This window comes from Rutilus rutilus, assembly GCF_951802725.1.
Source record: "Rutilus rutilus genome assembly, chromosome: 16".
NCBI classification, from domain to species: Eukaryota; Metazoa; Chordata; class Actinopteri; order Cypriniformes; family Leuciscidae; genus Rutilus; species Rutilus rutilus.
This window is the reverse complement of record NC_140224.1, coordinates 7,270,419-7,287,519: the sequence shown is the minus strand read 5'-3', so window position 1 is coordinate 7,287,519 and position 17,101 is coordinate 7,270,419. Positions and strand designations below refer to the sequence as shown.

Sequence of the window (17,101 nt, the reverse complement as noted above, 5' to 3'; positions counted from 1 at the left end):
CTTGCACCATCATGACTGTCTGGGTTTTTCCCCTTCCTAATAAGCCCAAAGTATACTTCGATTTTTACGTGTCCATAGGGTTGTACACAGTCAATTTTGTCATCAGCTTAGAAATTCATCCTAAAATCTCAGACTTTTATTCCGTTTCCAAATGATTTGATCAAGTGGTGTACACCAGATGTTGTTTGGGACATTTCATCCCCCCTTTCTCTTAAACATACCTTGTTAGACTGCTCTGCTTTTAATGCAATTAGGCAACAATTTTACTAAGAAAGCTCTCTTAAGTACTTGTTTAAAGGGATCATATGATGCTTTTTAATGTTTTCCTTTTCCTTTAATGTGTAATGCATCTGTTTGTGCATGTATAAGATCTGCCAAGTTATAAAGCTCATAGTCTACTGCAAAGGGATTTATTCTATCTAACAGAGAACTCTGATCCAGACCTGCCTCGATCGAAGTCCAGATATTACTTCAGCAAACGTCTACATTACAATCAACTTTTAACAACGCAGCTATTGCCAATAGCCTTTGGTGCTGACAGTGACACGGCCCTTAACCTACCTATATAGTACATGCGTACTATCGTGCAGCCTGACTTATCCAAATGTGTACTTTATCTTTCACTAAGGAAAGACTGTTTAACACATTTGGCAGAATAATTTTTTATTATTATGGGTAATTATGGGTTATAATTACCCATAACCATGCCCATATAATTACCCAAAACATTATTATGGGTAACCTCCAATTCTTATGTATTGGTACATATGTGTACCAATTTCATATCTTATGTACTAGAGTTGCATAATAATCGTTAAAAGGTTGTAATCTTGATTCAAATACCCACGCAATTTTATTCCTAAATGACAACGATATGGCCATTTGTAATAAACCTTTGACAAGTACGATCACAGCGGAACATTTAAATCTGCATTAGCTTCAAATAAAGATTTGTATCAATTGCATCGTTACATTAGTAGGTGGCGACAAGTGCTAACCAGTCATTTTATTGATTTATTCATGAGATTCGTTCAAAAAGTCAAACAAGTGAAGTCTTTGAGCGAGTCATTGAATCATTCATTCATTCAATTTAAAATCAAATTATTATTTTTAAATAGACTGCAGCAATTAACATTTTGTCAGAACCTTTAATAAATTACATTATTTTATTTAGTTGTCTATTCAGAATTGTGGGACAGTCCACAACTCCATTGTGTTTCTCAGTTGAGAACTGTGCAACTCTAGTTTTGAGAATTTTAAATGAGCAGTTACCCTGTTTTACTAATATTCTTTGTTGAATGTGTTCCCCAGCCTGTTTAAGGTTTTTATTTTACTTTAAAAACTGCAGATACCCTGTAATGCACAATTCACAGAAGAGTTTATTCAGTACAGTTTTCTGCAGATGGCTCCAAGCATTTAGCAGTTTCAGTGTGGGCCTATAGTCTTTACTTTATCTTGTTGTAATGTGTTTATTATGTGCTAAAGGTCATTTGGATTACATTTCAAACTTTGAACAAACATTGAAAAATATTGGTAGCTCATCACAGGCAAGTGTTAAAGGAATCATCGTAGACCTTGCTCTGACCTGCCCGTGCATATGGTATTAATGTTATTTGTGCAGGTCTTAAAAACCCTTAAACCCTTGACTCAGCACTCCAGTTACATCACATTTATTTATATACCGCTTTATACAAAAGATTGCTTTAAAGCAAGCAGCTTTACAGTATTAAACATGACAAACAGGTACAGTAGTTTGAAGGCGTTTACCAGCCTGAACATACTGTTTCGAACTCCACAAACAAACTCCAAACAAACGTAATTTTGTCCTGATTTTGTTCAAAGTGACGTCACGCCAGTTCGTTCTTCTGTTTTGCCTGAAGAGGGTCTAAATGGTTCTAGGTGGAGCTGGTGTGAATCTTCAGCTGTTCTAAACATCAGTTTTATCACATCCCATGGAAAGTTACAGATTATTTATTGTCCTTTCTCCCCTCACAGAGACCCTCCCCAAGAAGAAGCAACAGTCCTGATAAATTCAAGCGGCCCACGCCTCCACCTTCCCCCAACACGCATGCTGGTGTGCAGCCACCACCTCCCCCGCCACCCACCGGACACCCGCCATCATCCCAGCAGTCCATGCAGCCATAGGTCAATGCGCCATCGGAGAGGACTCCAAACAGAGCTGCTTCACTGTAACATCCTTCCAGCCAAAGGATTAAAAATCCTTCTTATCTTCATCGTCTCGCACTGAAACCATTAATTTGTCTTGCTCATAGTTTTCTGTTTGGAAGAATGTGTCCACTTGAGACAAGGGGTAAAGGCATTTCCAGCTCAGAGGGAATGAACATGTCTTTGGTGTATAGCACAGTTTTAGCAAGTACTTAGTGCTTTGACATCGGTGTGTGTCAAGCGATCTACGCCCATAGCAATCTCTTAGAAATTGCTTGTTCGTAGATGGTTTCATATTTTCTTTCATGTTTAGACACTTTAAAAGTGTCAGCCAGAGTAGACCATTAGGACGTTCCAGAAAGCCCACAGGTAGGTCCAGTACTTAAGATGGAATCATGAACAAAGCATCTAATGGCCTTTTGTTGATAATACTCTGGTAACAGTAATACCAAATATTACTATTAAATTATCAGTTAAATAAATCATAAGTGTCTCAGAAAGACAAAAACAAAACATCCTGTTTATACAGCAATATGCATTTGATAGTTGCCTCATAAACGTATTCGGAAAGCAAGACCGCAAAATATGTTAATCGTGCTGAAAATACTTAACAGTGATGAAGAACGCTCACAAAGCATTGTCCAGGTCATATATCATCTCAAAATCAGAATAAAAAAATGCATAACGAAAATAAAACCTTCTGAGGACCAAATCAATTCTCTCAATATTTTCATAAATATAATTGTGACATTGTAGAAAACATTGTCCTGACAAATTCACATGTGAAAATTTTTTTTTGAATTCAGCATATGGCTTCATTTTCTTTATGCAAAACGTTTAATTTCATTCCTTTCTGACCTGGACAGTAAGTGGCTTTGCCGTGTTTGAATGAGAAGATTCTGATGACTTGGTGTTTCGGAGCCGCTGCAGATGTAATGCGTTGTTGGCATCTGCTTTTATCCTCCTGGTAGGATCTATAAGCTTTTTTTTAAATTTCAGCAAGACACTTGAATCATTAAATGCTGTAGATTAGAAAAGACTAGTGTGTTTTTGTGTAGTGATCGTCTCGTTTCTTTTTACAAACGCACCTGCAGCTCTTTTCTGCTTAACGGTGTCTGGTACCACTGTGATATTTGTTTTCTTACTTCTAAATATACTGAGTATAAAATAATTGGAAGTGAATTTAAAGCATGTGTAAATAGACTTTTTTTGTATGCTTTGCAAATTTGCCCAATACCCGAAATTCTTATGGGGGTCCCTTTTGAAAAGTGTTTAAAAATGTTTCATGCAGATTTACGGAAGGTCAAATCAATCATTCATTTCCCAAAGCCAACTATGGTTCTGTCGTTTCCATCGGCGTTCAAGAAAACTTGCGACCGTAGATGCTTTTGGAAAAACGCACTCCTGGTCGGTTGTAGTTATGTTGGTTGGTTACTGTGACCAAGTGAATGCTGAAAGTGTACAACCTCTTACAAAACATGACTGTGTTTGCTGAAGCATTACATCAGCGCTTTTCATCCTCAATACAGGGTGTGTCTATAGTTTTCGTCTTCCATTTTTTTTTTTTTTTTTTTTTTTTTCACCATGTATTCTTTTAGAGCACAATTCATTAGATTTAGTGGAGCCAGGAATATATTTAATTTAATGTTACACTTTTTTTTTTTTTACTGTTGTCTCTGTAAATATCTGTGTATAGAAAAAGAATACTTTGTTCATTTGACTTGTTCACTCGTTTTTGTCATTTCCAGCCTCACCCACCTTTTATTTTAAGACTGTTGACGACTGAATGTAACGTTTGCTCATTTTACTGCTATCATTAACAGAGGACACCTTTGAGCCTTAACTCGCTGTGGTATTGCTCTAGCTTATCCCCACATCAGACTATTAATGCCTTAATATGTGGTTCAGTCATTTGTTTTGTCACAACAGATACTAATTCTGGTTTGCATTGCATCATTTGTAAAGTAAAAACTAGCTACATTATGTAATGGTTATTTTGGTTATTAAAACGATGATGATTATAACTGAAAGTCTCGAATTGGTGTAAAAACTCTTAATGACCCTGCACTGTCTTTTTTAACTATTATTTGCAGGATAATTTCTTTCCTATGTGAAGATAAATCACTTTTTTTTTTATGTCAGTTTGGATAAAAGTATCTGCTAATTGCCTTAAATATGAATGCTTTGACATTGTTCTGCTGGTTGAATTGCATTGTGGAATTACCGCCTCTTCACTGTGTCGGTTATAAACATGTGATATTGTTACACATCATCTTCAATCTCACTATTTTTCTTAGTAAATGTTTCAACCTAAACTGCAGGTCGCATAACATATTCAAGTAGTAATGTTTTCTTAAAGGTATTGAGATATTTTTTGAGGGAGTACTGTGAGGAAACTTTCCTGGCAGCTTTTGGTCTTGTGGTTTTCTTTTTGTTCCCACGGATTGTTGCGCTGGGCTTTATCTTTGCAGTGCATTCTTCTCTGTACAAAAGACCTCGCTCTGATACTGTGAGAAATTTAGCATGAGTGTCTTTCCCACTGGCGGAAACTCAAGGGCCTGATTTGATAAAGATGTGTGATTTTAAAAATGTGCATTTTGAAGTTTATGATTATGTACCGTATGTGATGTCGAAATGGATAGTAAAGAGCTGGAAGTTGCATGAGAATAGCTTGATCTCTTGAACTCTGCTACAATACCGTACACACTCACACTGCAGTAACTTTTCCATGAAGGCATTGTATTGCTTTAAATGCATTTTTCCTAACCATATGGAAAATGTACTTGTCATTCTTTTGTCACTTATTATATTACCTATAAATGTAAATCACCATCAACTTTCTCTCTCTTCATACACAAATGCAGATAGATAGATAGATAGTACCAGTCAAAAGTTTAGAAACATTACTGTTTTTGAAAGAAGTCTCTTATGTTCAGTAAGCCTGCATTTATTTGATCAAATTACAGTAATCTTGTAAAATATTACGGTTTAAAATAATGGTTTTCTATTTGAATATACTTTTAAATATAATTAATTTCTGTGATGCAAAGCTGAACTTTCAGCATCATTACTGCAGTCTTCAGCGTCACATGATCCTTCAGAAGTTCTGATATGCAGATTTATTATCAATGTTGGAAACAGTTGTGCTGCTTAATATATTTTTTATAACCTGTGATACTTTTTTCAGAATTCTTTGATGAACAAAAAGTTAGAAAAGAACATCATTTATTTAAAATGGACATATTTTGTAACGATATACACTACCGTTCAAAAGTTTGGGTCAGTACTTTATTCTTTCTTTTTTTAAAGAAATTAATAATTTTATTCAGAAAGGATGTTAAATCGATGCTGTTCTTTTAAACTTTTTATTTATCAATGAAAGTATCAAAGCAGCTTAGAATGATTTCTGAAGGTCATGTGACACTGAAGACTGGAGTTATGGCTTTAAAATTCCCCTTTGCATCACAAATAAATTATATTTTAAAGTATATTAAAATAGAAAACCATAATTTTCAATTGTAATAATATTTCACAATATTGTTTTTTTTTCTGTTTCGTTTTTTTATCAAATAATTGCAGGCGTAATGAGCATAGAGACTTCTGGTTTATCTTGTTGGTTTAGGGCAGGGGTGGGGAACGTTGGTCCTGGAGAGCCACTGTCCTGCAGAGTTTAGTTCCAACTCTAATCAAACACACCTGAACCAGCTAATCAATGTCTTCAGGATCACTAAGGCTACAATCAGGTGAGTTTTTTTCAGGGTTGGAGCTAAACTGCAGGACAGTGGCTCTCCAGGACCAATGTTCTGGGGGTGAATACATTTTGTATAATTTCAAAATCAATTTAGGGTGAACTTTAATTTTAAAGAACAGTTTTGGGTGCAATGCTTTTTCTTTTTTAAATGACACATAAGTGGAGTTATAAAATACGCTTCTGAAGTGTAGACTGTGGTCCCTTTAAGATGTGAAAGGAGGCAGATGATCCCGGTAACACGTGTCACGGCGGTATTGTCATCATCAACCGGTTCGGACTGGAACAGCATCGCACATACATAAAGATGCACGTGGCATGTGTTTACAATTTATTCTACTGTAAGAATTCAAATGAAACTTGTCAAATTAAGCACATTCCATGAACGCAGTCTATATACATTGTCCATGTCACAGGAAAACTAACGCTATAGCCATTCTACCTTCGGTGTCACACAGCGGATGCTTCCTGTAAATATATAATGGTATTTATCATTTCAACAGTGGCGAAAAGTAATCGTTTAAGTGTTAACGGGAAATGGTCAATGTCGGGTTGACTGCAGCCGTGCTGTGTTTATTGTCACAGAATAAGAAAGGAAGTTAGAGCATCGAAATGTGAAGCTAGGCCAGCGAGAACAGCTTCAAACCGGTTTAAACGCCTGGCAACAAAAGCTGGAGCTCCTGCAGAACACAGCGCACAATGATGAAGACAAGACCGGGATGTTGCAGACCAACACATCCACAATCATTCACGTCGACCACAGCGGTCATCTCACATTATGACACAATGATATGATATGACATTTAAAATCATAACACCGGATTGTCCAAAGAGCCAGTTCAACATCCTGAACTGAATTTACCACGGAAATCATCATCATTTCGCGGTTGGGGAGGTAAAGCTTTTACTTTCAATCTCTTAGTGAGACGTTATAATGTTTTTAATAGTACTATTCTTTAATATATTGGATATTCACATCACAAAAAGCAAACAGGTTTTCAGCTTTAAATGAGACCTATAGCCTACGTTTTTCATTGTTGCTTTCAGTTTTTTTTAAGTTTTTTTTACGTTGATAATATTCACAACAGTTTGTATTTGTGTGAAACTATTAAACAAAAGTAGACCTAATATTCATCAGTATTACTGTGCTGTTCTATGAGAACTGAACTGAGTTGGACGATGACATCATATTTTGCAGAATTGCATTATAGATGAAATGAACTGATGATCTTTACAACGGAACTGAATCCACACTGAACTGACTTCAGCCGAACAACAGCCAAATGCATCATTTTCCTGCTATCGCTGTAAAGCTGTTTTGAAACTATCTATGTATTCTATAAAGCGCTGTAGGCTATAAATAAAGGTGACTTGACTTGACAAGAGTTCATGAGCGCACAGCTGCAACCGTGCGCGCTCCTGAACTCTGCGTCCGTGCGCTGCTTTTACGCGCATTCGATTCCGCACACCTCGTTCTTTGGTGTTGTTCATTATGTAAGAAGTTAAGTTGAGGTTGAAATGCAAGATATGTTCCTCAACGAATAAAATCAGATAAATTAATAATTGTGTTGCCTGGTAAACCCTTCAATATGGGGAAGATGGCAATATCTGAAATTGTATTTGGTCCCCATGACCAACAGCTTATAAATCATACTAAATCATGTTTTTTTGAAAATTTTAAAATGCAGAAAGTTTTCTGTGATGGGAAGGTTGGTTTATGGGTAGGGTAAGGGGAAAGAATGTACAGTTTATATACAGTATAACAATCATGTCTATGGAAAGTCCCCATAAACATGATAACCTGTGTGTGTGTGAAAGAAATGAAATGTCATTTTTTTTTTGTCTGAACAATGTCTTTAAATGTGTTTTTCACCACAGGAACCCAGTGTAAACATGAGCGCAGGGAACACAAAGCAAGCCCCGGACGGTGGATGGGGTTGGGCCATTGTGGTTGCCTCTTTCATGGGTCAGCTCCTGGCCTACGGCTCGCCTCAGTCCGTGGGGGTGCTTTACCCGGAATGGCTGAACACCTTTCAGGATGGCAAAGGCACAACAGCGTGGGTCGGCTCTCTCGTGTCTGGGGTCGGACTCATTGCTAGTAAGTTTTCAACATTGAAACGAGATACTTAATGCTTAATGAATCTACCCTGCATAAAGATATGCATTGCATTTTTCCCCTTTGTTCCGGGTAAATATACCATGGTAAACATAACTAACCACAATGAGTTTAATGACTATGCTTTCCAACTCCATATGATCATAATTCAAACTATAAATACTGAGCAATTATTAAATGAAAAGTTTCTCATTCTTTTATTATAAGTCTTTGACCTGGTTTTTCATTATGAAACTTGTTTACCAATATAAAATAAAGAGTAGCGTGTCAAATCAATAGGGCTACAATTGTGACTTAATGATTTTCGGTTTGTGTCTGTGGGACATTTGATGTCATGTTCCTGTGCTTTCATAAGTCAATCAAAATCTGCACTTCAAATCTGCCTAGTTAAATGCCTCGGCTTACATCAGATTTTTTTTTAAGCAGTTATTGATTGTATTTCTATTTTGAGTTTTCCATTCTCTAATAAGGTGATGCTTTTGTCCTTTTGCACAGGTCCCATCTGCAGTGCCTGTGTTGTGAACTTCGGGGCCAGGCCCGTAACCATCTTCAGCGGGGTCATGGTCTCCGGAGGGCTTATGCTGAGCGCTTTTGCACCCAATGTTCAGTTTCTCATATTTTCCTATGGGATAGTTGTTGGTAAGTATCTCACATTTAAAAGTCTGAATGTGGGCCGATGGATGATATAATGCTAAATTTTTTGCTAAAATTAAATGCACTTATTTTCACAATATTTGCTCAATATGTAATAAAACATTAAAAAAGTCGCCATATTTATTGGCATATTAAATCCTATTTTAATACCTATTATATCTATAAATGTATTATTAACTTAAAGGGATAATTCACCCAAAAATGAAAATACTGTCATTAATTACTCCACCTTCATGTCGTTTCAAACCCGTATGACTTTCGTTCATCTTCGGAACACAAATGAAGATCTTTTTGATGAAATCTGAGAGCTTTCTGTCCCTCCATTGACAGTCCACGCAACTACCACTTTTGACGCTTCAAAAGGTTCATAAAGAGATCGTAAAACTATATGAATTGAGCGGTTTAGTCCACATTTTCTGAAGAGACTCGATCACTTTATATGATGAACAGATTGAATTTAGGCATTTAAATATTCATCAACTCACACATCAGTTGTGGTAAACGGAAGGTCAAATGTTCCCTTGACGTGCGAGAAAAACCAAGCTCTCAGATTTCATCAAAAAGATCTTCATTTGTGTTTCTGAAGATGAACAAAAGTCTTAAGGGTTTGGAACGACATGAGGGTTAGTAATTAATGACCGAATTTTCATTTTTGGGTGAACTATCCTTTCAATTATTCTGTAGTTTAGGGGGATATTTAGAGTTTGAGTATGGTCTTGTGCTCAAGCCCCCTTTTCTTGCACAGCAACACAAATCTGTTTGCCTTTTTTATAGTTGATTATAAGATTATAATGAAGATTAAATGAGCAGGTAAACTTTTCTTTAACCTCACACTTTTCTTATACAGGACTAGGCTGTGGACTTGTTTATGCTGCTACTGTAACCATCACTTGCCAGTATTTTGACAAGAGACGCGGTCTTGCTCTCGGCATTATTACAACAGGTAGGCTAAATATATGATCAGTTGAAAATAATACACTACTAGTCCAATGTTTAGACACACTTGACTAAATGTATGTTTCTCATCAGTTTTAAAAACATTTTTATCTCAAAGCATGAATATAAATGTCTATACAAAGCTGACATTTTATTAATTTAATTATTTATTTATTACAAATGGATGAGTAGGATCGGATGGGGAAATATGTAGCACATGTGAACTCCTTCAATGCTGTTTAAAAAAAAAAGGAATATATAAAAAACAGTTTTCATGACTACTATTTTCCTAAAATGTCCTAAAATGGGGGGGGGGGGGGGGGTCGTATTGTGATTTTTTTCTAATAAGAATTGCGATTATGATATAAAATGTGAAAAATATTCCAGGTTTGCAGGGCTGCACAATTTGGCCATATATTCTTTATTGTTTATTAGCACTTATCATTACAATGTTGCGTTCCCAAATGCAAAGAGCAGCAGTTTCTGTGAATAATAATGAGCTGCTCACATGTAAGAACACAGTGCCCTGCTTTCTAAGATCAAAGTGAACGATAAATGGAGTTATTGTCTCCCAAAAGAAAGAACCTGTGTTCTGAACCGCCTGGAATGAGTCAACTGTAATTTCAGTCTTGCTTCCTGCACGAACCTACAAATCAGCATAATGCCAGCCTAGCTTCATTGGCTGCTCACAAAAAACATCTACTTTGACCCGCCCTCAAACACTGTAGTTGTGGCTGAGGCCTGGAAGAGTTTGGTTCATGTTGTCTAAAATTCGAGAAGACGCTATTTTCTGAGCTGCGAAAGGAAATCCACCAATGTTACTCTTTTTTTTTTTTTAATCACTGTGCACCAAGTGCTGAGGAAGCCTCTGGAGCTGAAATTCAGATATGGTAATGGCCGTTTGGTGTCCGACACAAGCTGTAAGCTGTAGACCAATCATCACAGACTGGGTCATCTGACCAATCAGAGCAGCGTAGGCTCTCGGAAAGGCGGGGTTTAGAGGGGGTTTTCTCCTGTGTGAAAAGAGGTGATGATGCCATGTTTATTTTGAGAAACTAGTTTGCATGTAAACCCATTTTAGAAGACCTTCAAAACAAAATTAGGAAACTCTAACCCTCTGGTGCTCTTCGCGTGTAGGTCAAAAATGTTTTTGTTTTTTTTTCAATGAAATGAATTTACTATATTTTAGTTTGATAATGTTTTTTTATTTAATATTTTGTATTTTTAGGGGATTTTTTTTATACTAAATTATATTTACACTGTATTTATAATCCATTTATTAACTTTTTGAGCATAGACCTGAAAGCTAAATTTCCAACTTAAACTGTCGTAAATCTTAAATGCTTTAGAGCAGTGTTCTTCAACCCTGCTCCTGAAGGACCCCCAACACTGCACGCTTTCTTTGTCTCCCTAATCAAACACACCTGATTCAATTCATCAGCTCATTGAATCAGGTGTGTTTGATTAGGGAGACAAAGAAAACGTGCAGTGTTGGGGGTCCTTCAGGAGCAGGGTTGAAGAACGCTGATTTAGAGCACAGAAGAGTACGATATCTTTTTAAAGACGACACTTGGCAGATTATTGCTGAAGTGAAAAAAGTTAAAAAAAAAAGTGAATTTAAAAAAAGTAACAGAATTGTTGTTATGTTGTAACAATATATTGTTATGAAAAATGCACAGATACTATTTTCAATTTATATATAAAATATATTTTCAAAATCACGTTTTACGTTAAACCATAAATCTAAACAAGTTGTGTTTGAAATGTGAGCTTGATATCTAAAAAAATTAGCTTTCAGTAAGATTTTGTTTGGCTGCAGTACCAAAATATTTCACTAGATAAAAACTGTTTCCAATTCATTTCCAATGCACAAGTGTGACTATTTTTTACAGGACCATTTAACCTTTTTGTATCATGTCCACAATTTTTGTGTGTGTGTGTTCACATAGCAAGTGCCAAAACTTTTACCAAATTTGTACCATTCCAATGAAGTAAAAAAAAAAAAAAGAAACGTAAAATTTGATTAATTAAATGAGGGATTAATTAAATCGCAGCCTTTGCAATTTGATAATCGCACTAAACCATATCACAATTTTCGGTTTTACTTTGATTAATCATAGCCATAGTACTAATAACATTTATATCCAATTAAAGTAAGACAATTCAATCCTTCTCATGTTTCCAGGTACAAGTATTGGAGGTTTTCTCTACGCTACAGCACAGAATGAGTTCATTGCACTCTTTGGACTCGACGGCTGCCTTTTGCTAATTGGCTGTTTTGCACTAAACATCATCGCCTGTGCTGGACTCATGAGACCACTGCACCTGCCGGCCTACTACCTGAAACAGAGAGCAGCGCTGGTCGAGAAGGCAGAGGAGAAGGTTTTGGAAAAGAGCCCTGTCGTGGAGGATCCCATCAAGAAAAACCAGTCCGTCAACGTTCTCATCACCGGAGAGACGAAAGAGCCTCCACCGTACGAGAAGAGCCTCCTGAGTTATGTGGCGTTGGTGCGGCTCATAAAGAAGAAACAGAAGGAGTACGTGGAATACTTGAAGTCGACGGGGAAACTGCTTCAGAACAGGGTCTTCTCGGCCATGTGCGTGTCTTTGTTTGCGTATTGCCTGGGTGCGTACACTCCTCTTCTCTTCCTGGAGGATTTGGCCCAGAGCGAGGGTCTGGTCGATGGCATCAGCACCATCCCGCTGGTCTCCATCATGTCCATTGCTGCAGGAGTGGGGAAGCTGTTGCTGGGCATCACGATGGACATCCGCTGGATGAACAGCATCTTTCTGTACAGCTTCACCCTGCTGGGTTCAGGGGTGGCTCTTCTCATTATCCCCGTCACCAAGAACTACGCTGGGCTGCAGGTCATCTCAGCGGTGCTGGGCTTCTTTTCTGGAAACTGGTCCGTCGTACCCTACATGACCACTAAGGTTGTGGGAATGGATCGTCTGACTGAGGCATATGGGATCTTGATGTTCTTTGGTGGATTTAGTATAATGCTCGGACCACCTGTCGCAGGTAATTTTTTTTTACTTGTTGCCATGATTTTAGTTCAGACGCTATGCAAGCCTTTAAAATGAACTTAATTCACAAATGAATTAGTACGGACCAGAGATTGGCCAAAATCTGAATTTTTCTTTTCAGTTCATCAGTGGGATTCTGAATTGGAAGTTCACTTCAGTTATTAGCAAATTAATTAGTACAGACCAGAAGTTGGAAAAAATAGAATTTAAGAATCAGCTTCTTTTCAATTCATCAGTGGGAATTGGTCACATAAACCACATCATGCTGAATTGGAATGACTTGGGGATAAAGATTTATTTGGAATACTTTGGCATAAATTAGACCATTTTGGGACATTGTGTTTTTTCCACTATACTACGTAAAATTAAAGTTAATTAATTAAATATATATGAATACATTTATATAGGTGGGTCAATGTAGGGCTGAACGATTAATTGCATTTGCGATAATATCGCGATATGATGAAATGCGATTTTTTTTTTAACCGCAAAACTGCGATTATAGTCTGGTCACGTGCATCAACTTGGCACGCGACACATATAGACCTGGCTACAGGAAATAACAGTTTATGTTTAATTTATGTGATATTGTGTTATAGATTCTCTCCAACGATTCTGTATCGATTAAGATAATTTCAGATTTATGTCTGAGCTTATAGTTTTAAACACAGATATGTGATGACGCGTGTGCTTTAAACAACCGTATTCTGCTTGCTTCTAATTCCTGTCTCACACACACACACGACACCACTCGAACCTTACGAGAAATAATCTTTAATAAAGTTCGGAAAAGTTGAAGCGAATTACAAGGACATTCGCGGGCTTCATTGCACAAGATATGAGGTAGCCTACGCGCGGTCTGCGTGATGTTACTTTTGTAGTGCGCGGTCTCGCCCGCCGGTATTTTACTTGCAAATGTTCTACGAAGGCATCATATGTCTTGGAATGCAGTTGGCTTATATATTAAAAATATGAAAATCACCGACAGAAGCTGCTTTCAATTTCAAATACTCACGTGCGCTTTGCGAAGAGCGTTTGAGCATGCGGCTGTGAGCGACTCTGTCTACGTGGTTAAATGTACTTGCATCTCAAAATGCTTTTATGACGCGAAATTAATGTGACACAGACAGTTATTAAACAGACAGGACAAACCACATCTTATAATTTCAAAAGAGATGAAAACGTTCAGCCTACTCTTAAATAGGCTACTGAAAGCACTCTGTTTATTGCTTGTAATATTTTTAGCGCAATTTTCCACCGGACAAAATTGCGATTAACAACTCATGATTTCTGTTCTGTTCTGTCTGTGCGCACCAATCTTGCACTTGTATCTACTCCTCAACCAGACCACCTAGAGACTTCGGGTTTTCGGCATTATGTTAAGGAAGGTCTAATCTCGGGAACGCACAAAAAAAATCCAGGAAAAGATTTTGGATTTCCTGGAAATTCCAGAAAAAATTCATTTTTTTGCAAATTTCTCGGCAACCATAATAGCTATCGAGTTGAAACAAATTGCAATCGATAGCTTCAAAAATTTACAATAATATTAGAAAAAAAGATTTGATCAAAAATCTTTCCTTTATGCTTCAAAAATTGAATTTTGAGTGTTGTGATCCCATGACGTGAGAAAATTGCGCTAAAACACTCACTGAGTTTTTATTACTTGTTTCCCTCTTTGTTATTTGTTTTGAAGCTATATTTGTTAAAATTATTAAAATGTAATTGTATTAATTTAGTTTTTTAATGTGTAATTATTATAAGTAGGCCTACTTATAATTATGTAATTAAATATTTTAAGTTTTATTAATAAGATCAATTAAAGAAAAAAAATGTATCGGCTCATGAGGTGCCTAAAGATTCCCTTCCCTATTTTACAATGATTTATTGCTTGTTTTTGTTGAATAATAGAAAAGATAAAGAGCTTAAAAAAAAAAATCGCATATTAAATCGCAATATTGGTTAAAAAAAAAATCGCAATTAGATTATTTTCCAAAATCGTCCAGCCCTAGGTCAATGACATTCTTTTTTTGCCATGTTCTATTTGTTTATCCAAAAATACATGAAAATTGCAATTCAAATATGCAATACAACTCTTCTATAATGAAGATGACTTTAATTTCTGAATTAAAGGATAGGTATTTTTGTATTGTTACGATGTCAGTAGTATATGTAAATTAACTTCTCTGTTACCTATTACACAAAGATATGTCTGTTTATTTGTCAGCAAAACATGCATCATTTAAGAACTTATTTTAAAAGAATGATTAAGATGTGTGAAATCACATGTATTTAAGTTGTAAGGAAAATATGATATTGCTTTTACCTTGATGGTTACACCACATGACATTTTAGAGAGCAGCATATTTTTGAAACTTCCGCATTTTTGTATCCCTGCCGACAGACAGTCAGATCAACAGTTGGAGCGGCACCAAAATCAAAGTGCATTATGAATGTTGACATTCTTGGCAAAAGGGAACGTCACAGGGCTTTTTCTTTGTCTTGTTTCCTCTAGTCATGTAGCATGTGTGTGTGTGTGTGTGTGTGTGTGTATGTGTATATATACTGTGTATAATATATATATATATAATATATATATATATATATATATACACATACACACACACATACATGTGTATATACATACATACATACATACATATAACCTTTTAAAAATAATGATTTAGATGTATTTGTCTTGTACTTTTTTTTTTTATTTATTTTTTTTTTTTTATGAAACACTTGAACACATGAAACCAACATAAATAAAAAGAGTACATTTCCAAAATACGTTTTATAGATTTTTAAAAGATTATTTTCCTTTATTTTGGACACTTTTTTTTTTTTCACTGACCCAGGTGACATTCAAACATTTTTATGAATAGCTGTTTGAATTTGATTCCATATAATTATACTTTCATAAATGAAAGTTATAATGCTACATTCTTGATTAAGTTGTAAATGTGCCAAGAGTAAAGAGCCAGTAGGTTTACCTGTGGAGTGAGATCCAGTATGTAACTCTGCCACTTGTTTGGTTTCTCACTCCAGGCTGGATTTACGACTGGATGCACTCCTACGACCTGGCGTTCTACTTCAGCGGGAGCTTCGTGCTGCTGGGAGGAGCTGGCCTTTTTCTCTCGGCTTTGTCCTGTTGGAACAAGAACCAGGATGAAACCAATACGCCAGACACAGAATACACAAATGACTATGACAAAGTGGCAACAGTGGCCTGAAGCATGAATACAAGATTAACTGCTGTACAGAAGATGAATTCTCACATTCTGTAAAAACAAAAAAGCTGAAGCCTCTGAACATGTCAGCTGGATGTTTTTACTCAGCATGTTACACTGAAGAATTCTAGAAAATGAAGAAAGGACCGTGCTTAGACTTGTGGCCTTGTTTTAGGAGGCTCTGGTCCTGCATTCAGAACACTCTTTTAGACTGTCTTTTAGATTTGTTTTGTTTACTGTACGGATCAGAGTAAATAGAGATGGGAGTCTTCAGTACCACGTTTTACCGATTTTAGAGAAACAATGTTTTCAAACATCTCAAGTTTCATGAGATGACTGTTTTTTTTTCTTTCTTTCTATAGACGTACAAGACTTCACTACACTAAATTAATGTCATTTTTGTATTTGATAATATTCCACAATCTGAAAAACATTCTTCAGTATTTGGACGGGTGATAATCAATGTCTTGTGCTGTACCAAAGTTATGATTGTTGTTGAGTTATTTATTGTGTTTGATTTGTTGCTTTTATGTTTATGCCTTGTTTTTTATAAAAAAAAAAAAGTTAAATTTCTTAGTGACAGACTATTGTCTGTAGTTGATTTAAAACCACATGCTATTAAGGAATACGTATCTGTGAAAATGCTGTCAGGTTGTTTAATAGCAGTTTAGCCATCTTTTAATTTCTTTATTTGTATACGTTTTGCAATAGGCTGTGTATGTTTGTATTTGTACTGCTTTCTTTTTTTTCTTTTTTTTTTTTAATCGTGAAAAGACATTGTTACTTGAAATATGTTTTTAATATTCAAGGAACAGTGTAAAGTGGAATAGGAAACATGGGTATATATTTGCTCCACCACTGTAAAAAACGATTACAGGAATCTTTCTGGTTATGGCACCTTTAGATGTAGTGCCATTGTTATTTATGTTTCTTTTATTGTTTTATTTGCATTTGTATGTTTTTTATAATTAAAGTATTGATGATATAATTGTTGCTTGCTTTATAGCCAGTTTTCTCTTTTAACAGCCTATTTTTTCAACACTAGTCATGGCCTGTTCACGCAAAATGCAAACAATGCCAGACTTAGCCTATACTGTAAAGATTTGCACTGGGTTTCATTAGACTGCCATGAGAGGTGGCCTTGTCATCTCCATGGAAACAGTAACCATAGTGAATGCAATCTGAGGTTTGTTTGCCTGCAGGTTTTGATAAAGGTTGTAAAATGAT

The 17,101-nt window shown here is 36.1% G+C and overlaps 2 protein-coding genes across 4 annotated transcripts in view; both read left to right on the top strand.

Moving 5' to 3' along the window:
* ccdc6b (coiled-coil domain containing 6b) overlaps window positions 1-5,000 on the top strand; it is a 34,021-nt gene extending 29,021 nt beyond the window's left edge. The window contains exon 9 of the mRNA XM_084433653.1: window positions 1,996-5,000. Within this exon, the coding sequence (XP_084289779.1) occupies window positions 1,996-2,145 (150 nt within the window). The 3' untranslated portion in view covers window positions 2,146-5,000. The remainder of the gene's footprint in view (window positions 1-1,995) is intronic.
* Window positions 5,001-5,907: 907 nt separating this feature from the next.
* Window positions 5,908-17,101, top strand: slc16a9b (solute carrier family 16 member 9b). Of its 3 annotated transcripts, XM_084433651.1 has the most exons (7): window positions 5,923-6,398; window positions 6,500-6,809; window positions 7,793-8,012; window positions 8,526-8,669; window positions 9,532-9,627; window positions 11,806-12,642; window positions 15,693-17,101. In XM_084433651.1, the coding sequence occupies exons 3-7, from the start codon at window positions 7,808-7,810 to the stop codon at window positions 15,875-15,877; spliced, it is 1,467 nt and encodes a 488-aa protein (XP_084289777.1). In that variant the 5' UTR covers window positions 5,923-6,398; window positions 6,500-6,809; window positions 7,793-7,807; the 3' UTR covers window positions 15,878-17,101. The 3 variants fall into 3 exon arrangements, with proteins under 3 accessions (XP_084289778.1, XP_084289777.1, XP_084289776.1); XM_084433652.1 differs by lacking the exon at window positions 6,500-6,809 and having other exon boundaries at window positions 5,908-5,975; window positions 15,693-16,867; XM_084433650.1 differs by having other exon boundaries at window positions 5,925-6,809.